A 26,679-nucleotide genomic window follows, 5' to 3' on the forward strand; every position below is an offset into this window, starting at 1 on the left:
GGATTTGTGCTGAGCACAGGGCGGCTGCAGCCCCGACTGCCCGGCTCTGCTGGGGCTGGGTGGGGCCGAAGGGTGGGTTTATTCTTATTTTACTTTTCCCCGCAATCTCAGAAAGCGCCCAGACTCCCGGGTGATGCTCCTGCTGCTTTGTGTGAGCCATGGCTGAGCGGGGCTGTCCCCGCAGCTCGTGGGGCTGCGGTGGCCCTGGCGATGAGGGGCAGCCCGGCACTGCCCAAGTTCCGCTGGCACCTCTTTACGGGCACTGTCCCCGAGCGGACCTTGCCCTGAGCTCCTGTCACCCATTACAGCCCCAGCACGGCCCGGCGGTCACCGGATGGGATGGAGGGGGCGGTGGGAATGGAGGGGGCGGTGGGATGGGGGCAGAGGGGATGGAGGGGGTGTTGCAGCATCGCTGTTGCTGACCGGGTGTCGGAGCAGCCCTCGGGACTCTTCTCCCTCTCCGGCCAGACCCGTGGGGTCCCCCTGTGGTCCCCGACTGCCCCGGGGGAGGGGGCGCAGGGAGAGCTCCTTGGGGGACTGGATCCGCTCTCCCTGCTCCTCGCCGTCCCTCAGGCCAGGGCTTCTGGCTCCCTCCTCCTCCCCAACCCCAGGGAATGCCGAGGGAGGGGGAGCGGGGAGGAGCAGGGGGCTCCACGACCCTTCCTGTCCTCATTCGGGCACCTCCGCCGGTGCTGCCCTCCTCCATCCCAGGCACCCGCTGCTCCTGGTGCAGTCCTTGCCCCTCCCCGGAAAGGACCTGCCTGCTCTGATGTGCAGCAGCAGCAAAACGTGAGAACAGGGGCTGGAAAATCAACCCCAGGGTGTTCCCAAGGCGCCGGCCCTGCTGCTGTGGCACGTCCCCAGGACACTGGTGGCACTGGGCCCCTCCACGAGGCCACACACGTGTCCCACAGGGATGCTCTGCATGGGGCAGCTCATGTGAGGCAACCCAAGCGCAGGGTCCAAGGTCTCCCCTGTCTAGACATCCCTGGGGCAGCTCCACAATGAGCAACACCCTGGGAGAAGGCCCAGAGACTCGAATTCTTCTGTCTGACAAGATGAGAAGGAGGAGGTGACGCTGGGACAGCCGGCACGTGGTGGCCCCGCACCGCTCCACAACCTCGGCTCTCAGCCACCCCCTGCAGAAGGAAAGAGGCAGCAAACCCCCAGCAGGAACCAGCTGCACTTTAATGGCTGCTCCTGGGGAAGGCTGTGGTGGGACCGGGCTCGTGGCAGCATTTTTACATTTCAAGGTCAAGAGCCAAGGGACAGAGAGGAATTGTTACTAATCAATAACAGTGGAGAAGTCCCCTCACCCCAATGCACAGTGGCACCGTGGAGCTGGGCTGGGCACAGCCCCAGCATCAGTGGCATCAGTGCTGTCCAGTGGCAGCTCCATTTTCTGCTCCCTACGTGATTTGTGGATGAGGGACCCCACTGGGCTCCTCTGGCCAGGGCAGGTGCCTCCAGTCCTGGGGGTGTTGCACTCTCCCCTCCCACAGGAGCAGGAACTGGGGGCTGGGGAGCTGCTGGCTCTGCCCTGTCTGAGGCTGCAGACCCAGACACGCTCCTGCGGGGCTCCAGAGCCCAGGACCTTTGGCATGACAGAGGTGCAAGGCACACAAAGAACAGCACGTCCTGGCCAAATCCTCCCACAGGAAATTCCCCCACCTCCGTAAGCACTGCTGGAAGCATTCCCCACGTCCCTGCTGAGCCAGGGGCCTTTTTGAAGGCAAACAGCTCTGCCAGAGAGGAGCCACAGCTGCACCCAGTTTGTCACCCGTGCACGGGGACGCTGGGCAGGCAACAGGAAGGGATTCACTGAGGGAGCCCCAGCTCAGAAGCCTTCGGGGAGCAATGCTGGGGCTCCCGGGGCAGCCAGCGCGGGGCCGGGCACGGGCAGGCAGAGCTGGTCGTGCTGGCGAGGGGCTGTCAACAGGGGCGTGAGAGCAGCGGGGAACAGCCCGGGGCGGGGCCGGTGCCTCCGGGCCGGCCTAGGCGCTGTGGAAGATGCGGATGCGCTGGGCGATGTCCTGGCGGCACAGCGGGCACGAGGGCAGCCGCTGGCAGCAGCCCTGGCAGCAGCAGACGTGGCCACAGGGCAGGAAAATCATCTGGGGCTGGGGGAGAGACAAAGAGGGGAACGGAGAGTGCTGCTGTCCCTGAACACCGGTGCCAGCACGGGGGGAGCTGCGGAGCACCCGAGGGGTCTCAGCGTGGGGGGCAGCGCCCCACAGCCCGAACCCCATCCCCCCTGGGAGTGCGGGGCCTGGGCTGTGCCGAGCGGGAGCGCGACGGGACACAGGGAAGGACACGGGGGTTGAACTGAGCAGCCCCGTGAGCGCTTCCCACGGCTGGTGGGTGGAACTCAGCGAGGTCCTGCCCAAGCCCGCACGGAGCCCTGCCCTGCCCCGCCCTTCTCACTCCCATCCCTGCTGGGATGCCCAAACCCCGGCTGTGCCCGGGAGCTGGCGAGATGAGCACAGAGCCCTGGGGACGCGCTGGCTCCCGTCCTCCCTCGGCCCCTACTGCAGCCCCGGGCTGTGCCGGGTCTCACCTCCTGCTCCATGCACACAACGCACTCCGCCTTCTTCTCGTCCCGCTGCAGCGGTGGGGCCGTGGGGGCCGCGGGGCTCGGGGACTCCTCCAGGGGAGCGCTGGGCTCCGGGGCCGCAGGGCCCTCGGTGTCCTCTGCCCTCCGCAGCTCTGCAACCACAGCCAGGTGTGAGCCCCTGAGCGCTGCCCATCGCCCACCACAGCTCTGCCTGCCCTCCCTGCCGCCCCTCCTCACGCACCCACGGCAGTGTCTGACCCACGGAGCTCCCTGCTCCGGGCTCAGGTACCTGCTGTGGGTGTAAATGTGGCAGGAAAGAACTGCGGGTACCTGGGATGGTGGTGGCCACAGCCAAGATCTCCTGAGCCCGCTGGAGGATGGCACGCTGCAGACCAGCCTCTGTCACACCGAGCTGTGGGGCAAGGGGAGGGTGTTGGCCCACAGGGACAGCAGGCTGATGTCCCCAAGGGGACATCGAAAACTCCTGGGCATTGCTGGCAAGATGTGCCCATGCCAAGGAAAGCCCCTCTGCCAGGCACCAGGAATTCCCGGTGCTATTTCTGCTACAGAGAGCATCTGGAGGGTGCTGGAAGATGGAGCCAGGCTGCAGCTCACCCTGCAAGTCTCTGGGAGAGTCACTGCCCACAGGGACAGGCAGAGCAGCACAGGCACCTGTCCCTGTGGGGAGGTGACACAACAGAGCACCAGCACCAGGCACAGCGGAGCTCGGGGCAGGGACAGTCACTGCTGGTGTTGTCCCAAGCTGTGGCTCTGCTGTCTCCTACCTTTTCCAGGTCACTGGCACTCATGGTGCTGAGCATTTCCAAGGATATTCGGTGGTGAGCGAAGACTGGCATGTACTGGGCAGCAGAGAGCTCCAGCAGCAGGGTCACCAGCTGCTGCTCCAAACCCTTCTCCTGCAAAACATGGAATGAGCTCCCAGACTGCAGCCCTGAGGCCAGGCAGCAGCAGGGCTGGGGGTGTGCTCATCCCTGCCCTGCTCCAGCTGTGCTGCATCCCAAACACACCAAAGCCTGGAAGCCCAACAGCTGGAGAAGCTCTGGCCCCAGGTGTTTTATGGGCACCATTCAAAAGGTTGAGGTCTGGGAATCATGGAATATCCTGAGCTGGCAGGGCCCCACCAGGATCACCCAGCCCTGCCCCTGTCCCTGCACAGACCCCACCAACCCCACCCTGGGCATCCCTGGCAGCGCTGTCCAAAGGCTCCTGGAGCTGTGGCAGCCTTGGGGCCGTGCCCATTCCCTGGGGAGCCTGGGCAGTGCCAGCACCTCTGGGGGAAGAACCTTGCCCTGCTCTGCAGCCTGAACCTACCCTGGCCCAGCTCTGTCACTGTACAGATAGTCTGTAGCTGCACAGATAAATCTGGCTATAATAAGAAACCCAATTTGGCTCTCCTAGTTCAATAAACAAGTCCCTAGGTGAACAATCACAGGACAGATTTAAACTCAGAGACCTCAACCAACCCCTTCCAGCCCTAAATGCAGATGTATTGTTAAGCCAGGGAGCTGGGCAGTAGTAAGACCCAGACCAATCATCTGTCTAAACCCGGGAGATTCAAACACCCTATACAAAGGGCAGCCATAATACACTCATTGCTGTTTGTTAGTGAACCTCGGTGAGTTCATGTCGTTTCTGTCTCTAACCAATGACCCCAAATGTAACACAGCTCTAGCCATTCCCTGGCTCCTGTCCCTGTCACAGGGAGCAGAGATTGGAGCTGCCCCTCGGGAGGAGCTGCAGCCCCCAGTGAGCTCCCACACATGAAAAACCCCTTTGGCAATCCATTGGGATTGGATCTGTGTGAGGGGTCAGTGCTCTGCTCCCAGCCTTAGCTCAGGGGGCTGTCCTCACTCCCCCCAGAGCAGAGCAGAGCCACAGTGGGAGCAGGAACAGCAGCAGCACCTGGAGTTTCAGGGAGAGGGGCTTCTGGTTCAGCAGGCGCTGGTACTGGATCAGCCAGTAGTTCTCCTGTTTGGTTTCACTCTTTGCCTCCATTTCCAGCTGAAAAACAAACTCATCCATTCAGCAGTCCGAGGGAATGTGGCCAGGAGTGTTCAGGGATGGGTGTGCAGGAGGGAACTCCCAGCCTGGGCAGTGCAGGGCCCAGCCACAGCACTGTGGTGGGGCTCTACAGGCATTTCTGGCTCCTGCAGCCTGGCCCCACTCTGACCCCCTCCAGTCCAGGGCTGTGCATGCCCCTGCTCCCTTTTCCCCAGGCCCTCTAGCCTGGTCTCCTGAGGCTCAGGAGAGTCTGGAGATCTTCAGGATTGCAAGACCCCAACTCCCATCCTGCTGACCACTCCCTCGACAGCAGGGTCACTGATGGTGATGATGGTGCCCCATGCTGCACCACAGTGCTGCTGTGCCCCTCAGCTTTGTTAGAACTGCCCGGGGCTAAACTGGCCTCTGGATCTGGACACAGCCCTGCTCTGCTCCCTTTCACTCCCACACTGAGCCATGGACTCTCCCTGCAGCCAACCCAAATGCTTCCTCATCCACAGCACTTCATGAGGGGCTTCATTACCAGGATTTGTTGCAGTTCTTCCTCCCTTTGCCTCTTCTCCTTGAGCAGCTGCTGCAGGAGGCAGCCGAGCGTCCGGCGCTGCTCCGTGACCAACTCCTGCAACAGGAGAGCTCTGGCAGCCACATCCTCACACTGCTGCCACCCTGTCCCCCTCCCAGCAAAGCCCCTGTCAGGCCCACACCAGTCCCTGTGGCTGTGCAATCCCTGTGCTCCAAAGCTGGGATCCTCTCCTAGCAGCTGGCAGGGCAGAGCCAAGCTGACCCTGCTCCTGTCAGCCCTGCACTGCTCTGAGCAGCCCCAGCCCGCCCTGGCTGCAGCAGCTCCTCCTCATGCCAGCAGAAGTTCAGCCAAAAGTATTCACGGTACCCTTCTTAGAATGATGGAGTCTTAAAAGTGGTTTGGGTTGGAAGAGACCTTAAAGCTCATCTCGTTCCACCCCCTGCCATGGCCAGGGGCACCTCCCACTATCCCAGCCCTGTCCAACTGAGAAAACACCACCTGAAAGTAGGTCTGGAATCCTGCAGGTAAACAGGACAGGTGAGGTCCCCATGCCTTTGGGATGCTTCCTTTCCCTGGGGGTCTCACCAGGACAAGGCCAGGCATCCCTGCAGCAGCTCCTTGGCAATGGAGAGTTCAGTGGCTCAAAATGTCCCATCATGGGGAACCTCTGCAGCTTCAGTCCCAGCTCACCCCTGCCTGACCAGGGGCCAGTGGCCATCAGCCACAAGGACTTCAGATGCCCATGGACAGAGGGACAAGGATCCCGTTACACTCTGAAATTTGGGGAAACCTTCATTGATCACAGAATCCCAGACTGGTTTGGTTGGAAGGGACCTTAAAACCCATCTTGTTCCGCCCCCTACCATGGGTAGGAACCTTCCACTGTCCCGGGGTGCTCCAAGCCCTGTCCAGCCTGGATCAGCACCTGGACCCTGCACAGGGACAAGGCCCTGGTTAACAGAGGAACAGCTGCCTCTCCCAGGCCAGCCCAGCCTCCAGGTGACCAGAGAGGCATTGCCCTGACAGAGGCAGAAAGCATCAACACCTCCACAGAGGGGACAGGGATAATGGGTGACAGGGGGGAGCTGCTCCAGCCCCGGCAGGGACCCTTTGGGCTGCACAGCACCAAGGGCAGGGGGATCCTGAGAGATCCAGGTGTTCAGGCCTCACTCCTTGGCTCTGGTGCTGAAGCTGCAGGTGGGTACCCTGGCAGAGCCCCGTTTCCTGCAGTGCCCTGCAGCTCCTGTGCTGCCCAGGGTCACACTTGGTCTGCCCTCCATGACCTCTGCATGGTCCCCACCCTCTGCCCTCCAGCACCACGAAGTGACACAGAGGAGCTGTGTGAGTCCAGGAAGCACAAGCCAAGTCTTACACCTGAAGGATCCAGGACAGGGCTGGGAGGCTCTGCTGCCTGAAGTCAGCACTTACCACTGCTCTGGGACTGCCCTGGGTGTTTGTCACTGATTTTGGGCTGACTGAACAGGCGACCTGACCTGGCACATGACTCACAGAAGAAAACAACTGATGCAAAAGCATCACAAAACAAAATTTAAAGCCAAGCTGCTTAAGCTAAACCTGGCATTCCTCAATGTGTGACTGCTGATGGTGTCAAAACCAAAACACAACACAATGTAAGAGGACATGCAATGCACAGCAGGCAGGTGGTTTTGGGGCAGCCAACAACTGGATTGCAAAATCCTTCCTCACCCAGCACACTGGAACTGCCCATCCCTATCAGGGCTCCTCTGTCTCTCTGCTGAGAATGCCTGGGAATGTTTAGGAGCAGCAGCGATGTCCCACATTCCCAGGACACAGAGGGGTTGCTGTGTTCTGTGCAGAAGGACCTTCTGACTACGCATAAAAACCATCTGGAAACTGCCAGGAGCAAGGAAAGCAAGTGGAGCAATCCCAGAGCAGAGAGGGTGGGGGGCGGCCCCAGAGCCCCACGTACCTGCAGCGTCTCTGTGTCCAGTTCTTGCCTCTTTAACTCCAGCTGTGTCAGCTGCAATAACTCTGTTTCTATTAATTTAATCTAAACAGAAGATGAAACATTTTTTATTGACATTTAAAATTACTTTAATTTCTGCTCTTTTAAAATAAGGTCTGACTGGCAAGGGCAGCACTGCAGAGCACCCAGAGGTTGGGGGGAGCTGCTTGTGCCCTTTGGTGATGTGTGTGCTGAGGGTCCTTCTTCTTTTACCTGAGAAGCTCTGTCCCCCTCCTCCAGCTGCCTCTCTACTCTGAACACCTTCTGCTCCAGTCTGGAACCTCAGTGCAATCAGTCTGTGCACCCAAACCTTTTGCAGCCACTCTGGAATGCAGAGCCCTCCCAGCAGCACGGCTCAGACCTCAGACTCCTGGGACAGTGCCCTGGTTTCCAGGTGCTCCAGCAATCCTAGAACAGCACCTGCTCTTGCAGGTGGGGCAACTGAGACACAGAGAGGTGAAGTGAGGTACCCAAAGTCCCACGCAAAGCCAAGATGAGAGCCCAGCCCAGCTCTCTGCCAGGCCACCAAGTGCCCCAGGGCACGCTGCTCCCACTGACCCCGGGGCTCTGCCCCTGCCCTGCCCCTACAGCACGGGCTGGGAGGGGTCCCGAGGGTGAAAGGTCCAGCCCTGGCACCAGGGAACAAACTCCCTTTGCTCACAGAGCAAGAGGGAGCAAAATGCAGGGCCCTTATGGTGAACTCAGGCAATGATGGAGAGCTGTCACACAGGTCACAGGCTTCCAGCAGGGATTGGTCCCTGTGGCACTCAAAATATCCAAGCCCTCAAGTTAATCCACCAAATCCTGACCTGAGACTTTTCTGCTGTGTCAGATCAGGAGAGGGAAGATTCTGGAGCACCGTGTCAGAAACCAGCAACCCTCCTTCCTGCATCCACCACTGCTGCCTTCCCACCCCCCTGCATCCACCACTGCTGCCTTCCCACCCTCCTGCATCCACCACTGCTGCCTTCCCACGCTCCTGCATCCACCACTGCTGCCTTCCCACCCCCCTGCATCCACCACTGCTGCCTTCCCACGCTCCTGCATCCACCACTGCTGCCTTCCCACCCTCCCGCATCATCCACTGCCACTCTTCCATCTTCCTGCATCATCCACCACTACTTTCTCCACCAGCTCTTGCTCTTCCCCCTGACTACATCACTGCACCTTCTTTGGAATGGAGCTCAGAAAGGCAGGCTGAGAATGAGAAAGAAAAGGTGAAGTTATGGCTCAAGGTGCAGCTCTGATGTGCTGGATGGAGATGCAGTGGACTCATGTGGAAGCAGCAGCCCTGCCAAGTACACAGCCTGAAGGAAATCAGAGGTGCAACACAGATCACCCCCGGAGCCCGTGCAGGTCTGTCCTGCAGTGCTGAGGTGACTGAAGAAATGGCAATGCCACCACCTCCAGGAATCTAAAACCTGCTTTGACACTCCCTCCCTCAGAGCTGGGTGTAACCAACACTGCCCAACTCTCTGTTCCAGAGCTCTCAGCAGTACCAGAGCTCTCCGTGTTCTCAGATCCTGCTCTGTGTTCACAAAACTTTGTTCTTCCTCCTGGGGTCTCACCAAGCAGCCGGATGAGCTGAGGAGCTGGTTGCTTTTTCCTCAGTTGCTGACTCACCTGGTTCCTGATCTGCCTGTGCATAAGATCCTTCTTCACCTGGAGAGCTTCAAAGGCAGTTTTCTGCATCTCAATCTAAGGGACAGGCAAAATCCTGCTTAGTGAGGGGGTTGGTGCAGTTGCTGATGGGCTCACAAGCTGCTGCCTTGCAGGGACTCAGGTACAAGTCCCTGAGTGGTGCTTGTTCTGAGCAAGAGTGTCCTGAAACACAGCTGAGAGCCCAACAGGTAAAGCCCAGCCTGGAGACACACAGAGAAATATTAATGTTCTCCAAACATTTATCTGGAATGCTGTGTGTGACCCCACCTCTCCTTTTCAGCAGCACTGAGTAGCCAGGTTGTGCTGGAGGGCACAGCTGCCCAGCACTTCTGAGAACAAACTGAAAATGCTTGCCCCAAGTCCCTCAGGAAACTTCCCAAATGACAGGACTTCTGTCTCAAACCCCCTCTTAATCATTATGTCACTTTTGTTTCCCATTATGTGTATTTTCTGAAAATTTGCTGTCTAGATAAAAAAATATTCTTTTTTCAACCACCCAAGTTAATTTGTCAGACTAGCAGATATTCTCAAAGTTTAGCATGTAGTGTTAAATAAAATCCCTTCTACACACAGCCCAGCCCAGCCACTGCTGCTCCTCTGACCCACTCTGGATCCTGCTCTCCCTCAATCCCCCATGAGCAGTTTGCTCCTTTGCCTACCTGCTGCAAGATCTGACTGACAGCTTTGTTCTGATCCAGCTGCTGCCAAGCCACGATTTGCTGGAACTTCTGATCCATCTCAGCTAGGCTGCAAGGAAATGGATGTGCCATGGAGTTAATACCAGGTCTGGGACTTCTGAGGCAAACCAGAGGAAAGCAGGCAATGGGAATGCAGGAGGAATTTCTTACTGACCAGGGGGAAAAGCCGTGGCACTGCACAGCTGGAGGCCACAATTTTAACTCTTCCTTCCCTACACCCAAACCAAACCTGCACCACAGGCTGCTGTGGACCTGCTGTCACAGGCTCACAAGGCTGGTTTTGGTCAGTGCCAGCTGTTGCCAGATTAAAATTTCTCACCTTGTCATAAACAGTGACCTAGAGCTCTTGGTATGTGCAGCAACACTCACAGACTACTTCTGCACACACAGCATCCTTGAGGCAGCCTGGGAGGTGATGGCAGGAGCTCTGGGCTAAGTCTGGCACTGAAGTGCCTCAAAAAATGGGAATACAACTGGTCTAACTCCATCCTCCATATTTAGCAGAATGTATAAGGCAAAATAAACAGTGCAAAAAAGTGAAAGTTCCCCGAAAGTATGATTAACATGCAAATTGTGGTCGTCAGAAGGTGGCTCATTTAAGGGAGTCTGACAGTTTAATATGCACTGTCCTGTGCTGTTCTAGCTGTCCTGCTGCATTCCAGCAGCTCCAGGGGTTCCTGGTGTACTTATGGGAATTACACAGCTGAAAGAAAGGGATTTCACACCAGCACCACCAGCCCCAGACACCCCCAGCACCTGGAGCAGGCCTGGCTGATGAGGTCCTGCCGACGCGACTCCGACGTCATTTGGAGGAGCTTGTTCTTGTAGGTCTCAGCCAGCATCTGCTGCATGGCAGCTGGGGACACAGGGGACAGAGGGGACAGAGGGGACAGAGGGGACAGAGGGGCTGTCAGTGCCTGCCTGGCCTGAGCAGGACTCACCCACCACCACTGCTGCAGTCACTGCAACCAGCAGTGGCTCCTCTCTCATTGCTCTTGCTCTTCCCATTTCACTGATTCCAGAGCACACCCATCCACCTGAGAACTTTCTTGGGAAAAGAGCTGAGGAAACTCCACTCTGCCTGTGCCTGCACCTCTTCAGTGCTTAGAGAAGCCCAGGCACTGCCTACAAGCCCTGAGATCACAGAATCTCCTGGGAAGTAGGAAGGGACCCACCAGGATCACTCAGCCCAGCCCCTGTCCCTGCAGACCCCACCAACCCCACCCTGGGCATCCCTGGCAGCGCTGTCCAAAGGCTCCTGGAGCTGTGGCAGCCTCGGGGCCGTGCCCATTCCCTGGGGAGCCTGGGCAGTGCCAGCACCTCTGGGGGAAGAACCTTTCCCTGCTCTGCAGCCTGAGCCTGCCCTGGGTGCTGTCCCTGTCCCAGTGCAGAGAGGAGTTGGGCTCTGCCAGTCTTACAGGGACACCACCTTCCGTTTCCCTGGAGAAACACATCTGGCTATGGTCAGCACCATTCTTGTTCACCAGACATGATCCTGATGGATTAACAGAGAGCTTGGCTTGTGCCTCATGGATAACAGGCAGAGAGAACAGGCAGGTGGGAGCCTTGGATCAGCTGTGGCACATGGGCAGTGCTGCTCCCATCAGGGAATGTCAGAATGCATGTGCCAGAGCATTTCCCACGTGATTGCCACCTACCCAGGGCATCTTCAGAGGAATCAGGTCTTTCACTGAATCACAGAATCATTAAGGCTGGAAAAGACCTTTACGATTGAGCCAAATCATCACCACCATCACATTCACCACTAAACCACGTCCTCCACTGTCACATCCATATGGTTTTTCAACACTTCCAGGGATGGTGACTCCACCACTGCCCTGGGCACTCTGTGTCAATGCCTCATCACTCTTTCTATGAAAAAAAAATTTCTAATATCCAACCTAAGCCTTCCCTGGTACATCTTGAGGCTGTTTCCTTTTGTCCTGTCCCTTGTTCCCTGAGAGCAGAGCCTGACCCCCATCTGGATACACCCGTGTTTCAGGGAGCTGCAGAGAGTGAGAAAGTCCTCCCAGAGCCTCTTCTTCCCCAGGCTGAGCCCTCAGCTGCTCCTGGTGCTCCAGATCCTTCACCTCATCTCCCCAAAAACTTGTCTGGACTTACAGGCCACTTCCCTCCTGCGCAGCTGCTCCGTCTCCTCCTGGGTTATTGCCATCAGCTGTTCCATCCTGATTCTGCCAACAAACAACAATTCAGCCACTTCAAAAGAGCCCTTTTCCTCTGCCCACCCAGCTCAGAGTCTCAAGGCTGGGCAGGTTCACCCGGCTCAGGAAAGCTGGGCTTATCAGAGACACCAAAGCCTTGGTGATTTTTTGGTGAAGAACCTCTAAGTTTTATGGGAGACAACACAAAATTTGCTCAAAACCACGGGGACAGTGGCTTTAGATAGGGCAGTTGATTTTTCTGAGAGACAGAACATCAACACAACATGCACATGCTCTCCTCAAAGAGTGCCAGACCCTTCCTTGGCTTTTCTTTCTCCTGAGGATGGATGAGCCCTGCACAGCTGGCCCAAGTGAGAGCAGCAGCCTGGCCTCGCTCCCCACCACCCTGTCCTGTTCCAGCACATTCCCCCCACTGTTTACCAGGTCAGGGGCTGGTGTGGCTGGGGGACAATTGGACAAACAACTGGATGATGTTCACCCAGTTTACAGGGCCACAGCACAGTTGGCTGAAGGGAGGGGGCAGCTCACAGGCAGGGCAGAGCTGGGGACAATCACTTTTGGTGGCAGAGTTAGCTCAGAGTGTTGGCTGAATGGCAGATTTGCTTCCTACCTACTCCTCCCAGCCTGGATATGTTGCTGGAACACCTTCACAACTGCCTTGCTTGCCAGCAGGTGAAGGATCTCTGTTAGTCCTTGATATTGGAATACAGAGTTTTGTTCCCAAACTCATCATTTAGGACCATTCAGAGATGAAAAAGAGGTAAAATCACCCTGTCACTGGGTGTGCCAGACTGGGTAGGACCAGGCACACTGAGTCCAGTGTCTTGCTCCCCAACAAGACCAGAACCAGCTGCAGGTATGAGATGAATCTCGCCTGATTTAGAGTGGATTCAGACTGGTGACTCTGAAAGGAAGCTCCCAGCCCTCTTCCGAGCTTCTTACCCCTTTTCCAGACAAGTTTGTTTCAAAGAGACTCACCTCTCATTCTCCAAGGACTTCAAAATGTCTGAACTTCGTTTTTGCCTAAAATAAGAGAAATCAAAAGGTTTTCATCACTCTGAGTAGAACATTCTGGTCCCCCGGAGGGCAGAATCATAGAGTCACAGAATATCCTGACTCAGAAGGGAACCACAAGGATCATCCAACTCCAGACCTTGACAGGACAACCCCAACAATCCCCCCATGTGCCTGAGAGAAAACAACTTTGCTGCCATGCACAGCAGGGCAGCTTTCAGGGCACCTCCCATCAGCACCAGCTCACATGGAGACCAAGCAGACACAGGCAGGGGCACCTGAGCACTTCAAATTTGTACCTTCCATGAGGAATTCAAATTTCTTCCATAGCACTGCAGAATCTCAACATCACACATCTATGAAACAGTTTTTTTAAGATACAAATTCCATGTGCTTTAAATGGGTCTTTGGCTGTCCAGGAGCTAAGGCAGCTCCTCCAGACATCGATCCTGACCAGGTCTGAAACACTCAGAGGTGAAATGAACCACTCAAAACAACATGTAAAAAAAAACAACCCTCAGAGCAAGGCCCCCTGGAACCCCACCTCTGGTTGTCCTCCAGGAGCTTCTGGATCCGGCTGGCAATGCCCTGCTCTGTGTCCTTCAGCTGCTGCAGCAGCTTCAGCCTCTCCTCCTCCAAACGGCGCTGGTGCTTCGACAGACCCTGCTCCAGCCTCTGCTGATCCTGCCCACAGCAGGGGAAACCAGGAGAAGGTGTTGGGTTTGGGACAGGCAGTGGGAGCCTGGAAGGGCCCTGCCCAGCACACCCACCTCTCTCACAGTCTGCAGGATCTCATCCTTGTGGCTGTTGAGCTGCTGCACCAGCAGGGCCTGTTCTCGCTGCCCCACGTTCAGGCGCTGCTCAAATTCCAGCTTCTCCTGCGTCTTCCTTTCCTGAGAGGAATAAGAGGAAAGACAAATGACAGGAATCTCCTTCCCCAGCAAGAACATATTCTGGCAAAAAGGTAAAGCAAGGCACAGTAGTCCCTTGCAGAGAAGAAGGGAAGCCAAATTGCAGACAGGAGGCTTGTCTAGGGGAGGGCAATGTTCTCTCCTTAGGAACCCAAAAACTGGAAGCAGAAGCTGCTGCTCTTTTAATAACAGTCTCCAAACTCCTTCATGTCATGAAGTTGAATTCCCTGGGCATCAACTGATACCAAACCAGCCAATATAAATACGTGGAGGAAAGCCCAAAAGTCAGATTGGGTTCAGTTGCACGTGGCACAGGCCTCCCTTGTCTGAAGGAAGCAGCCAGCTCTGAGCAGCTCCAGCCAAAGGCACCAGGGAACTGCATGGCAGGAGCTTCTGGTTATTTCAAAGTGAGCCTTGCACAGGGGGAGAGACAGAGACCAGGGGAACAAAAGGAACAAACTGAAAGTGCAGCCAGGTGAGGGGAATGAGAAACAAAATAAAAAGATGGAAAACAAAACTGAGAAGCAGAGCCATGCTGCAGACAAAGCAGTGGCAGGAGTTGATCCTTACCTTCCTCTTCTCATAATCCAAGAATTTGTTCTGAAAAATAAGCAATTTACAGACATTTACTATTTTGCAGACATTTACTCCCAGGACTTTTTTGTAGCTACGATTAACCCAGAGTACATCCTCCCCTAACTGAGTGAAGACATCAGCCAAAAGCACAGGAAAAAAGGCCCAAAGTCCAGTCATTCAGGCTTCTCCAGGGACAAAGGCATTGGCTCTGCACTTGCCAAAGAGCAAAGGAATTAGCACAGTTACCACAATTATTGGCCCAGCCTCCCCTTTCCCATGTCTAGCACTTGGCTGGGAATCACAAGGTTCTTCTGGAGTTTGCTGTTTCCCCAAAAACACACTGCACACTGCGTGTCCCACTGTCACCCCTGTCCCTTGGCTGCCTCATTGCTTTCAAGGATGGGGACAGTTCCTTGGGATGTGTCTTCCAGGGGTCAGTGTGGTGACACCAGCTCAGGAAGATGAGCCACCCTTGCACACACTGTGCCTGGCTGCTCCCTCCATCCCAAAATACACATCTCACGGAGGGGAAGGTGATGAGGGATATGTGCCAGGTGCTGTGAGATGCTTTGGTGGAGAACAGAGACAAATCCCAAAGCCTCTGGTGCAGGGAGCCTCACCTGCCACTCACTCTCCTCCTCCAGGTACTTCTCCACTGTCCTGTCCACCCCATCCACTGAGGTTCCTCCTCCATCGCTCTCCAGCGTGGGGTGCAGGTACTGTGAGGGAGGGTAGTATGCAATTCCACACTCTGGAAGGCACCAGACACAAAATAAGAACATTTGGGCTCAAAGACCTCCTTGGCACGGAGGCTGAGAGCTGGCTGGTGTGTGGGACTGCTCCCAGCTGTGCTCCCTCTGCCCACACACCAAGGAGTGCCTGGCAGGATGAGGCAGGATGGACAAGGAGCTCTGGGAGGAGGTGGTGCCACTCCAACCAGGACAAGGATCTGCTCAGACAGAAACACATCCTGCACATGGCTGTAGGCCTGGTGACTCCTGCAGGGCTGCAAATGTCACTGCCCAGACCAAAATAAGTTCTGACTATGCCTTGCAAGGCACTTCCCCTGCATAAAACTTCCACCAAAGCTCCCTGTCTGTACTAAACACAGGGTCTACCAACTTACAGTAAGTTTCCTTTGTCATTTGAGTTTTCCATGTGTTCTCTCATTCTGATAATAACCTGCAGGGCCCAGGTCCTTTCTCAGAGAAAATGAGGGCAGCAGGGACCTTGAGAGACTCCTGAGTCTCCCTCCTTGTCCCAAGGCAGTGACAGCTGGACAATGCCTAATCCTCCCACAGGACAAAATCCAAATAACACGGGAGCTGCAGTGACTTGACACTGAGACAACCTGAGCTATCCTCTCTGATTTTAACAATTTCTACATTTCAGAGTGGCAGGGCCCAGGGAAGAACTCGTGTTGTGCTGTTTGCCAACAAAGACAGGTAACCAGGTGTGCAGGGCATCAGCAACCACCCCGAGCAGGGCCCACACAGTGTCTGTCCTTCAGAAATGCCATTTCTGGGCACACCCCAGGGCTCCTGGCTTACCCTTGCAGAGGAACTGCTGGATGGCCTCTGTGCCCGCACTGCAGATGTCAGGGGGTGGGTAGGTCATGGCAGAGGCATCCAGGGTCAGCGTCTCCAAAAGAGAACACACAGAGCTCCAGGTTAGTCTGAGTCCAGACAGAGCCCAGCTGCAGTTCTCCTTGCAGCTCTCCAAAGTCTGACTCAATGTTACCCTAAATCCTGACATAAATGTGAGGCTGTACTGAATCCCTGCTGGGTGTCTGGCACCTTTCAGAAGTGACTCCACTGCCCCTTATTTGGAAGCTTCTGAGCTGGCCACTCATTGGAACATTCCCCTCATGCAGGCACTGGCACCTCATGTTTAAGTACCAGAAGTCAGAGCACTTCTCAGCTACAGACATTCCCTACTCCATGTCAGGGAGCTGGAGCCCTTCAGCATGGTAGTGTGGGTGATATAAGGGCATGGAGAGGAGTCCCATAAAGAATGTGGGGAAGAGCCGCTTGTTTTGCCCTACTGTGGCCACCAAAAGCACAGCAGGATAAAACATGCTAATGCTGCCTTTTGTAGGGAAGGGCACAGCAACAAAGCCTAGAAAGGAACCACTTTACCAAGCACAAGGGGCAAAGCTGCACACATGCCTCAACTCAGGCTGTCCTCATAAGAAGTGAAGCAAAATGTGTGTGAGATAGAAGAGCATTTATTCACACCTTCCTGCTGGTGTCTGAGCCAGCCCTGTTGCCTCACACTTGCACCATTTAGTACTGACAGATTTGGCAGCCAGAAGGCAACACATCTATAAAAATCTTGCTGCTTTTCCCATTCTGAATGTGCACTTCAGAGAGCCATAAACCCATAGAAGCTGACAAGTTGGAGATCTGCCAGGGTGATAGAGGCATGATTTGTGCTCTTAGAGACAGACCTGGCAGGTAAAACCCAGGGGTTCACTCTCTGGGGATTGCTTTTGTCATGATTAAATGACAAAATGATCAAATTAAATGCTAAAAATTATAAGAAAATGCCCAGATCAGGTACCCAAAAGTTATTTTGGACAGTGTGAATGCCCTGTTGCAATCCCCTGCAGTAGCTCCTGCCCAGACCCTCAGCACTCCCCTGGTGGGCTGGGTACCTGCAGGGTGCGGACGTGGGCCAGCGCCCGCGGCAGCTCCTGCAGCGCGTTCCCACTGACATCCAGAGCCCGCAGGCTCCGCAGCCCGCTCACGCTCCCGGGCAGCTCCCTCAGCTTGTTCCCTGCAGGGACAGAAAAGCCACTTAAAACCCTGGAACCTTCCCAAAACAGGAGCCAGCAAGCTCGTCTGCTCCAGCACCAATCCAACCACACGTATGGCTCATTTCCACGGGGACGGGGCTGTCCCAGGTCACACAGGGACTCAAAGGCTGTCACTGCCCACCAAGGGCAATTTGGGACCCAAATCTCCTTCTTAGCTGAGGTCACTGCTGCAGGCTGAATCTGTGCTCTTTATCAGGAGAATGTTTGTAACATGCAATGTTCTTCCCTTGGTCCAAGTCCCAGGGATGGGAGGAAGGGGACTGAGTGTGAGATTGCACACCCCGAGCTCAGAGCCCAGGTGCTGCAGACAGACATGCAATGACCTGAGCTCCCCTTCCAAGTTCCTCACCTTCCATTGCCTTCACCAACAGCTCCACAGAACTAAATCTCCTTTTTCTCCCAGATTTATGGCACTGCATATCTGGAAAATGCCCAGGAGTCTGAAGAAGAGGTGTGACCTTTGTGCTTGGAGTGTGCAAACCTGGTGGGCATCCACAGGCTCACAGGAGCCAGCCCTGGGTGTTGGGGGACCCAGTTGTAATTTGGTTTATCTGGCTGAGTGCTCTGCTTGCTTTACTGGAGGGCTTGAGACTGACACATTTTCTGCTTAGATCATTTCTCCTGCCTTGCAACTATTTGAATTTAAACTTTCCTTGTGTTCTTCCCCAGCATTCAGAGTGTAAACCATATGGTGCTTTCCTTGGCTGAAAGGGATAATTGCTAATGCAGCCCAACATGACCAGATAACAAATGTGCTTTCCCAGAACAATCCCATTCCATACCTTTCACATTGAGGACCTGGAGCTGGGCAAGGTCTCCTATGGATTGTGGAAGGCTTTTTAAAAGATTCCTTTCAAGGTTTAGGACCTGTGGTATTAACAGAAAAGATATTCAAAATATTCATCCAAGTCTCAAGTCTTCTACACACTTGTGCTGCTGGGACTTTCAGGCCCAGAAGTACAACTTGAAATTGGTTGTAGATAACATTTTCAGGGTTAAAAAAATTGTATTTTCCACCAGCCCTGGATAAAGGGCATGCCAAGCTACCAGGGGCAGTGAGAAACCCTGCTCACCACCAACATCTGGTGCTGGATCCAGGTGCAGGAACTGGGAACTGGAGTGTCCAGAGCAGCCCCCTCCAACTCCAGCTCCTACAGGCTGAACCTAAAGCTACCCCCTGAGCAGAGAGACCCTGAGTGTGCCCTTACACATTGCTCTGGGTTCTCCCTGTAACCACACCAGGGAGGACAGCAAAACCTGAATGTCTGGGGAGATCAACAGGGCTCTGCTTGCTCAGAGCATCTGCTTGGCTGTGGGAGCCACTTGGGCTGCACCAAGCTGGGAGAATGTAACCAAGCCTGGCTTTTCCTGCTCTTCTCCTGCTCCTTTCCTCCTTTTTTCCTGCTCTCCCCCTAACCAGCCAGTTCAACAGAAACAGGCAGGGTGATGTGATAGATCTGACAAAATGGCACCATCATTTATAATAAATCACAACAGAAGTTGTGACTAATTATAAACCAAACAGCAGTAACCCCATATCCCTGCTGTCCCCGAACATGCCCTGTACAGACACCTGGGATGCAGCTGCAAATCTTTTACCTGAAGAGCTGTCAGCTGACCAATATCAGCAGGAAGGGATGCCAGCTGGTTGTCATGCAGATCCAGAACCTGGAAAAGCAGATGGCAGCAAACAGGGTTGGGAACAAAAGTCATGAGTTATCTCACAATGAAAATTATTTTGCTTCCAATTTGACTTTGAAAAGCAGCTCAAGTTTTCCAGGGGACACAGGTACTTAATTCTTGGAGGTCTTTTGGAAATTCAGGCATCAGTAACAAACAAGAGACAAGGGAGAGCAGTGACACTGAGGGAGCTGTCCCACAAAACTGGAGGAGCCAACTGGATAAATCATCCCCTTGGAACCAGTTTGGCAGAAGGAATTTCTGCAAGATCCTAATGAGCTGAACTGCTCTTTGGAAGCTGAACTACTCCAACAGCAGTGCAGGGAGAGGGTAGGACTAGACCTGGAGACCTCCCTCCCTCCATGTGGAGCTGCTGAAATGATTCTGCCTCTTGGGGAATCCCAGCACGATGGTGCTACAGCCCTGTCACACCCATCACCAGTTTCCTTCCCATTCCAGTGAGCCTCCAGAGCAGGGGAGGAATGGATGTACCCCATAACACACCCAGCTCTGCCTGACCATCACCACCAGCAGTGGGGCTGCTGAGGGGGAAATTGTGGGACTCTGAAGGGGATAAATGAGTCGTGGGGCTGATGGTGAGGTTACACAAAGCACTCAGTGACTGCTGTCTGTCAGCCTGCGAGGTGAACCCAGAAAAGGGAGGTGTCACATCTTGACACTGATCCTGGCAAAGCCACTCAGCCAGAGGGGAGTTACTTGGCCTGGTGTGTTTTAATGCAGCTCAAATGCAAGGAAAAAAGGCTGCAGTTAGAACTGTTAAGAGTCACAATTACCTTCACAGTTATGAGACTCAGGAGGCTGCAGGACTTTGGAACTAGAGATGTCAGATTATTTGTATGAATAATCAGCACCTGGGGAGGAAAAACCCCACTGACACATAAACACAAGAGAAACAAGAACAAGCACTTTTGTTGAGATTGAACTGGGGAGGCTGTATAAGAGCTCAATATCTTATTCACTATCATATAAAACATTAAAGTAGGAAACGGATTGTCAGAGAAGGTCAAACATTTTACATGAGATCTGAGCCAGAGCCCAATTCCTCACATGAGAAATACCCTTAGATGGGCTAAGACAGGAACAACCACCTCATCTTTCCTGGCAGAAGTTAACTTTAAAAACAGCTCTGACTCAAACTGCTCTCTACGTAGTATCACACAAGTGGACAAATTCCTTACAAGCAAATTTCTCCCAGACCACTATAAAACAACCACACACAGTCATTACAATCATGACAATAATAATTAAGCATGTTAATAGAATTATTTAATAATTTCTGATTACAACATTACCTTCTTCTGCAAGACCTTACAAGTTGCAAAGGCCCCATAAGGAACCTAAAAATAATTAAAAATAATCATGTCAGACTTCTCTTTTAAGCAGTTCTACACTGTCCACCTGTAAAGTGTGAACAACTCAACTGAAAATAAAAGTGATGCTTAAAATCACTGCCTTCTGATTTTGGCCCAGTACTTCCCAGGGAGCTGCCATTTAAACAGCTTCCAGTGGCTCACCAGGACACAGCAGTGTCACAGAACAGGCTGAGGCTTAGGCAGGAGTTCAAGCCTTATGTGATTTAATATTCATTGTGCAGATGAGTTCAGGCAAAGGTTCAATTTAGCCATCACAGAAATGCATTTGGCAGCCTCATGACCACACTGACGTGTGCTGAGAGAGAAAGGTGAGTACCAGGCAGGACAGAGTGCCCCTGATGTGCCAGGAGAGGGGCAGGCAGAAAAAGGAGATGCCAGTTCAGCCCCTGCCAGGTACAGCTGGGCACTCTGACCCTCCCTGCGGCATGGAATCAGCAACAGCCAGACTCCTGTCCATGGTTAACTGTAAAATCAAACTGATGTCCCACTTTCTCTCTTTCATTTATTGAAACAACAATGCAAATGAAACAGCAAGACAGAGTTTCATGGTCCAAGCCAAAAGGAGCTGCTGGGCATCCCAGATCAGCTGTGGCCCAGAGTGGAGCTGGCTGGGTGGATCCTCTGCCACCCTGCCACACCCAGGCTGTCCCACACACCTGCAAACCCACACACAACCTGCTGCTGGCTCCTGAGCTTGGAACAAAACACCCCAAAGGCTCAGTAAAGCCATTTCACACTGCACAGCAGGCAGCTCTCCTCTCCAGCATGATGTCAAATCTCCCCACCTTGCTTGGCAAGGGCATCCTGTATTCAGGATCAACATTTTACAAGCATGAGACAAGGAATAAAAGTTAAAAGTGAGATAGAAATAGGTTTCTGCCTGAGGCTGGCCTGGCTGCCAGCAGGAAAAGCTGTGTCTGGGTGCCTGGCACTCTGTCACTGCCTGCCCACACACCAGCAGACAGATTGTTTCTCATTTAGTTGGTTGCCATAAAAGAAGCCAAGCTGGAAGTGAGACTTCCATCCTTAACCAGCAACTTGGAAGCAGGATTGGAATTTTCACTTACACAGAAAAACAACCATGGGTGGCAGACTGTGGAGCTCTAAAATTAGAATTACTCAGCCTTTGGCAAACCAGTTCCCTCGGGACCAGCAAAATTAAACCATGAAGTCCCAAGCTAGGGTCAAACAAGGTATTGGTGAAGGGTATGAGACCACTCTGCCCTTCTAAAGGATTCCCAGGACAGAAATGGTGTTGAAGCATGAGACAGGACAGGCAAACTCCCACAAAAGAAACAGGGGAAGAAGCCCACAATTGAAAGCCAGAGCTCAGGTGATAGAGGAAAAGGGGGACCAGAAACAATTTCTCTCTGAAGGCTCACAGGCATGAGAGTAAACCTGACAGTTGGTACCAAGAAGCAGGCAGAGAATCAGAGATGTGAGTGAAGATGTGAGTAGAAGCTGTAGAGGACATACCTCTGAGAGCTCACATCTGGATATGTCAAGGGTGTCATCAGCACCAGCTTCTTTTGCCTGGAGAGGGAAGAAACACATCCAGAGAATCAGACCATACAGAAATAGAGCACCTCTTGCTGCACCTTGCCCAGAGAGTTTGTGGACTTGGACAGCCCTGGCAGTGTCCAAGGCCAGTTTGGACAGGGCTTGGAGCACCCTGGCATAGTGGGAGGTGTCCCTGCCCATGGCAGGGATGGCACTGGATGGGCTTTAAGGTCCATTCCATCCAAACCAGTCTGGCATTCTGTGGTTCTGTTCCAAAGTATTTTCCATGTTCAAATCAAGTCCATCCAGTGCAGCCATTAACAGCGATGAGCCTGAACAGACACCACTGACCCACGTCCCCAAGTGCCACATCCACACATCTCTGGGTCACTTCCAGGAATGGTGACCCCACCACTGTCCTGGGTAGTCTGCTGCAATGTCTGACAACACTTTCCAAGAAAAAAAAAGTCCAACTTAATTCAATACCCAACCTAAACCTCCCCTGGCCCAGCCCAAGGTTCTTCCCCCTTCTGTCCCTGTTCCCTGGGAGCAGAGCCTGACCCCCCCGGCTGTCCCCTCCTGTCAGGAGTTGTGCAGAGCCACAAGGTCCCCTCTGAGCCTCCTTTTCTCCAGGCTAAGCCCCTCAACTCCTCAGCCTCTCCTCATCCTTTCCCCAGGAGATTCCCTGTGCCAGAGCATTCTGGAGAAATCCTACTCCAGGAAAAGAAACGACAACATCTAACGAGTTAATCCTCAGTGACAGGAAGATCAGAATAAAGGGAAGCAAAAGAGAGGCATAAGGCAAGGCAGGTATGATGGGAAGTCACAGGTTCCCTGCAAGGAAAATCAGACTGGGAGATCTGTAAGGGCAAAGGGGCATGAAAGGAGAGCTGGGGTCCCACCTGCAGGCTGGCAGGAGGTGGGGTGGGGTGGAGGATGCCCCATGGAACCACACAGGCAGGGACAGAAGTGGCACAAAGGGGAGATGTGGGTGGGAGGGCAAAGGCAGACAGGGAGGCAGGAATTCCCTGAGGCACATTAAGAAGAAAACCTACTGTCTTGGTGGGATCAGGAACACGATTGCTGGTCATGGAATGTGGTTACTGGTCGTGCAGGGAATGTACCAAATCACCTGGAGCCAGGATCAGGCACAGAGGACAGAAATGACCCTGGCAGTGCCTACCAGGCACATTTGGTACCCAAGGACCAGGCACAGAGGGCAGAAATGACCCTGGCAGTGCTTACCAGGCACATTTGGTACTCAAGGCGCTTCCGAGCATCATCGCTGGGTTTCTTCTTCCTGGAGAAGAGAGGCATCTTCAGTCCCGACTCTGGCTCTGTCCAGGGGCACGGATGTCAGTGCAGAGGAAGGCTGAGGGATCCTGGGGTCTGTGTCTGCTGGGGAGCCTGGGCTGCACAACTGGGACCTAATAAGAAAGGAGGGGAAATTAGAAGAATTGTCAGCAAATGTCTTTGTTTAGCGGGATCACATAGGCAGGGACCAGCACAGGGAGTACAAACATGAGGCACTCAAACCCTGCTGTGAGGGATTGGTTGTCTGGCTCAGCACTGGGATAGGCACAGAGAAAGGCTGCTGAGGGATCACAGAAATGCAGGGTCCACTCAAGGAATTAAAAATTGAAAAGCTGTATCAAGAAATCAAGCACCAGGAATAAAAACCAAACGATTTAAACTCAGAGTCAATTCTGGCACAAGAATAAAGAACTGAGAGCAAGGGTTCCAGTTGGTTCAAGTGTAAGGGAAGAAAAGTTGAACCTGAGAGAGGAAAGGCTGGGTGCAGGAAGATGCCTGGTGGAATCAGGAGTGCAGGTGGCTGAAGGGGAACAGACACCAGGCAGCTCTGGGATGGGGCTCTGACCCAGCAGAGGAGAAAAAGGAGCTGTTGGCAGATTTTGAAGGAAAGGCAGAAAGCTGTGGCTGGACAAGAAATGGGGAGAGCAGCTGATAATGAGATGATTCCAGTGGGGATGCTGGAAAAGAGATGGAGCCAGCTGAGCAATGAAATCAAGGAGAAAAATGGGTTTATCTGTGGCTGCATGGGAACAGGGGGCACAAATGGGCAATGCAGCAAAAGCCTGAGCTGGGGCTGCAGGTGAACAGAGGGACCTGACACAGGGATCTGGCTGGGAGATAAGACTGGGAGGCAATGGAAGGGCAGGAGGGCAACAGTGAGCCCCGAACAGGGAGTAACATTTTAAACATTTGCAGTGACTTTTTTAAACACTGGTTTTCTATGCAATTTAAAAATCAGCACAAAAGAGTCACTGCTTCAGCAGTGGAGCAGTAACTGGCACAGCTACACAACACTTAACCCAGGGCTCAGGGGTGTTGCACATAAAATGCTGGTTCTCTGCCAGCTCTGTGTCTGCAAACCGGCCTCCAACTCTCCTGCAAAGCAGGCAGCCACAGGATCCAGCCAGGGATGTTCCCTGAGCAGGGAGAGCTCTGCCAAAAACTCCATAAAATCTTTACAGAGATAAATCCTCACTGTAAAAATAAAATAATTCGGTCTAATCTATCCAAGTCTAATTCATCTCTCTTCCTTTCACTGCAGGAACAAGGAGGCAGGGACACCCTGAGTCACTGTCCTGCTGTCACATCACTCACTGGGACAAGCCATGGGCTGCAGCAGGAGGAGGCTACAAACTCATCAAACTCATTCCAACAATTCTGGGGCTCTTTTCCTGCCATCCCAGTTTCTGCCCCTTTAACCAGTTCAGATTATTGAAATGCTGCTCAGACTCACTCCCAGGAGGGGAGGTGAGAGCCAGAACTCAAAGGGTTGAGCAAGAAGGGAAGCTGACTGTCAGGGCAGGGCAGCAATCAAGGACAAGACAGAGGCACAAACAAAAGATTTCAAGATGAGAAGGCAGAAGGAAAAGGTACCTGCAATAAGATATCCTTGAACTGATGACCATGTTCAACTCTGCTGGGCATTTCCCCTTGTCCCACCTCACCTTTCCCTATTCCAGCCAGATCTCCGTGGTCATGGAGATAGTGGGAAATCACCAGCTTTCAGCCAAGAAAATGGATAAAGACATGAAGGCTGAAGGGCAGTGAACAGGAAAAGAATCCTACCAGGCGTCAGAAGACAAAAGAACAGAGATCTGCTAAATGGATTGAACAGCTTCTAAAAGTGGAAATTTGCTTTAGTGAAGACACATCAAACTCGGCAGCCGGGAGTGAGAGAGGCACTTGGCACGTGACCATTACATGATGTAATTTTTATTTAGTAAATTACTGAAAGAACTGCCTGTAAGTGCCCAGGCCAGCACCCACCCTGCAGGCAGTGAACACCCACAGACACCAAATCCTGATCCCCCCTGCTCCCTGCAGGCAGTGAGCACCCATGGACACCAAATCCTGCATTCCCTGCTCCCTGCAGGCAGTGAGCACCCATGGACACCAAATCCTGCATTCCCTGCTCCCTGCAGGCAGTGAGCACCCATGGACACCAAATCCTGATCCCCTGCTCCCTGCAGGCACCAGCTCTGCCTGAGGAGCAGCCACACACTCAAGGTGGGCAAGGGCACAGGAATGTCCTCTGGGTGTTTCCCACTCTGCAGCTCTTGGGGCGATGACAGCCAAATAAAACCAAACGTTTCATTTTATTAACAACCATAATTAAAACACAGCAACACAGCTCTGGAAGAAGCCCCAGTTTTCAAAAAATTCTGGAGACCATAAATCCATCTGAGCACTGTAATGAGACAAGGTGAGGGTGTGGAAAGAAAAGATGTTTTATTTAGTCTCGGAAAACACACTCAGGAGCACCGTGAGGGAGCAGTGAGCCAGGGCCCAGATCTGGGTGGGCTCCTGAAGATGCTGCCTGGCCCTAGGGGACAGAGGTGTCACCAAACAGCCACAGACTCTTCTGGCTCTCTGACAGGCTGTCAGCAGCCAGCCCTGCAGGTCCTGGAATAGGCACAGAGCAGGCAACAGCTGAACTGCAGCTCTGGAACTCGCTCTCCTGCATCGTTTGCTCTCTGTGCTGGAGCTGCCACCCCCGCCACAGCCTGAGCCTGCTCGGGGCCTCCCCTGGCAACGCCTGGAACAAATCTCCGCTCGTCTTCACCAGTCCAGCTCTGCCTCTCAGTCCCTCCTTTCCCTCACCATCACTATTCTCTTCTGCTTCTTCTCTCTGCGGGTCCCCGCAGGGTCTCCCTCCCAGAGTCACATAGGCTCCTCGTCTTCTTTACCCCTCCCTCATCCAGAACAGCGCCCTTCTGTGCCCGAGGGCCCAGAACCTCGGAAGGATGAAGGACTGATTCGACCGTGCCGGGATTTTGGCTCGCAGCTCTCGGGCACCGGCCCGACACCTGGGGAGAGCAGCGACAGTGAGCGAGGGCAGCGTCTGCTCCGCGGCGGACACCGCGCAGCTCCGGGCACCGCCTGCTCCCGAGCCCTTCCGAGGAGTACTCCCGAGGTGCGGTGCCTGGTGCCGGCCCGGGGCAGCCCCAGTGTCCCACAGCATGTCCCACAGCATGTCCCCCCATCCCAGCCCCGCTCACCGCTCGGCGCCGCCATCGCTGCCTCACCGCCGGGTCACGTGATCGGCAGCACCAGCGAGGGGCGCGGCCAGAGCGGCCCCGCCCGCAGAGCCCTGCCCTCTGCGCGCGTGCGCCCCCGTGCGGCCGGAGGACCGCCCCGCCCGCCACGGCATCCCGGAATTGTCCGGGATGGGAAAGATCCCTCGGGGATCACCGGGTCCGTCCTGTGCCTGATCCCCGCCTCGTCCCCAGCCCAGAGCAGAGACACGGCCAGGCCTTCCCTGGACACCTCCGGGGTGGGGACTCCACCAATGCCCTGAGCAGCCCCTGCCAGTGCCTCATCACCCTTCCACATAGCTCGCATTTTGCAACAGGGATAGATAGATAGATAGATAGATAGATAGATAGATAGATAGATAGATAGATAGATAGATAGATAGATAGATAGATAGATAGATAGATAGATAGATAGATAGATAGATAGATAGATAGATAGATAGATAGATAGATAGATAGATAGATAGATAGATAGACAGACAGACAGACAGACAGACACAGAAATGGATCTCCAGCAATCCCGCCACGGCCCGCTCTTCATGTCTCGCGAGATCTCGGTATTTATTTATAGTTTCTGTCCTCTCGCGAG

The 26,679-nt window shown here is 54.0% G+C and overlaps 1 protein-coding gene across 3 annotated transcripts; it reads right to left on the bottom strand.

Moving 5' to 3' along the window:
* Positions 1–1,169: 1,169 nt before the first annotated feature.
* On the bottom strand, positions 1,170–26,624 carry LRSAM1 (leucine rich repeat and sterile alpha motif containing 1). 3 transcript variants are annotated; one of them, XM_063409582.1, is made up of 25 exons: positions 26,055–26,624; positions 22,768–22,949; positions 21,499–21,555; positions 19,942–19,986; positions 19,423–19,500; positions 18,548–18,616; positions 17,731–17,815; positions 16,787–16,908; positions 15,681–15,771; positions 14,751–14,881; positions 14,125–14,154; positions 13,414–13,536; positions 13,188–13,327; positions 12,608–12,652; positions 11,568–11,638; positions 10,203–10,302; positions 9,408–9,495; positions 8,710–8,784; positions 7,051–7,131; positions 5,100–5,195; positions 4,478–4,576; positions 3,340–3,471; positions 2,885–2,966; positions 2,558–2,706; positions 1,170–2,120 (listed from the first exon to the last, which is right to left on the bottom strand). In XM_063409582.1, exons 2-25 carry the CDS (start codon positions 22,837–22,839, stop codon positions 1,995–1,997), a joined length of 2,187 nt encoding a protein of 728 aa, XP_063265652.1. In that variant the 5' UTR covers positions 22,840–22,949; positions 26,055–26,624; the 3' UTR covers positions 1,170–1,994. The 3 variants fall into 3 exon arrangements, with proteins under 3 accessions (XP_063265652.1, XP_063265653.1, XP_063265654.1); XM_063409583.1 differs by lacking the exon at positions 7,051–7,131; XM_063409584.1 differs by lacking the exon at positions 4,478–4,576.
* Positions 26,625–26,679: the final 55 nt, after the last annotated feature.

Source organism: Prinia subflava, chromosome 12, assembly GCF_021018805.1.
Source record: "Prinia subflava isolate CZ2003 ecotype Zambia chromosome 12, Cam_Psub_1.2, whole genome shotgun sequence".
Taxonomy (NCBI): domain Eukaryota; kingdom Metazoa; phylum Chordata; class Aves; order Passeriformes; family Cisticolidae; genus Prinia; species Prinia subflava.

What these genes read in the sequence shown, in the direction of transcription:
- LRSAM1 (XM_063409582.1), bottom strand. Translation starts at nt 22,839, where the DNA reads ATGCCTCTCTTCTCCAGGAAGAAGAAACCCAGCGATGATGCTCGGAAG. An exon ending in TCCTGCAGACTGTGAGAGAG is followed by an intron (nt 13,328 to 13,413) that starts GTGGGTGTGCTG and finishes TGCTGTGGGCAG; the next exon opens with GATCAGCAGAGGCTGGAGCA. An exon ending in TGGACACAGAGACGCTGCAG is followed by an intron (nt 5,196 to 7,050) that starts GTACGTGGGGCT and finishes CTCCTGTTGCAG; the next exon opens with GAGTTGGTCACGGAGCAGCG.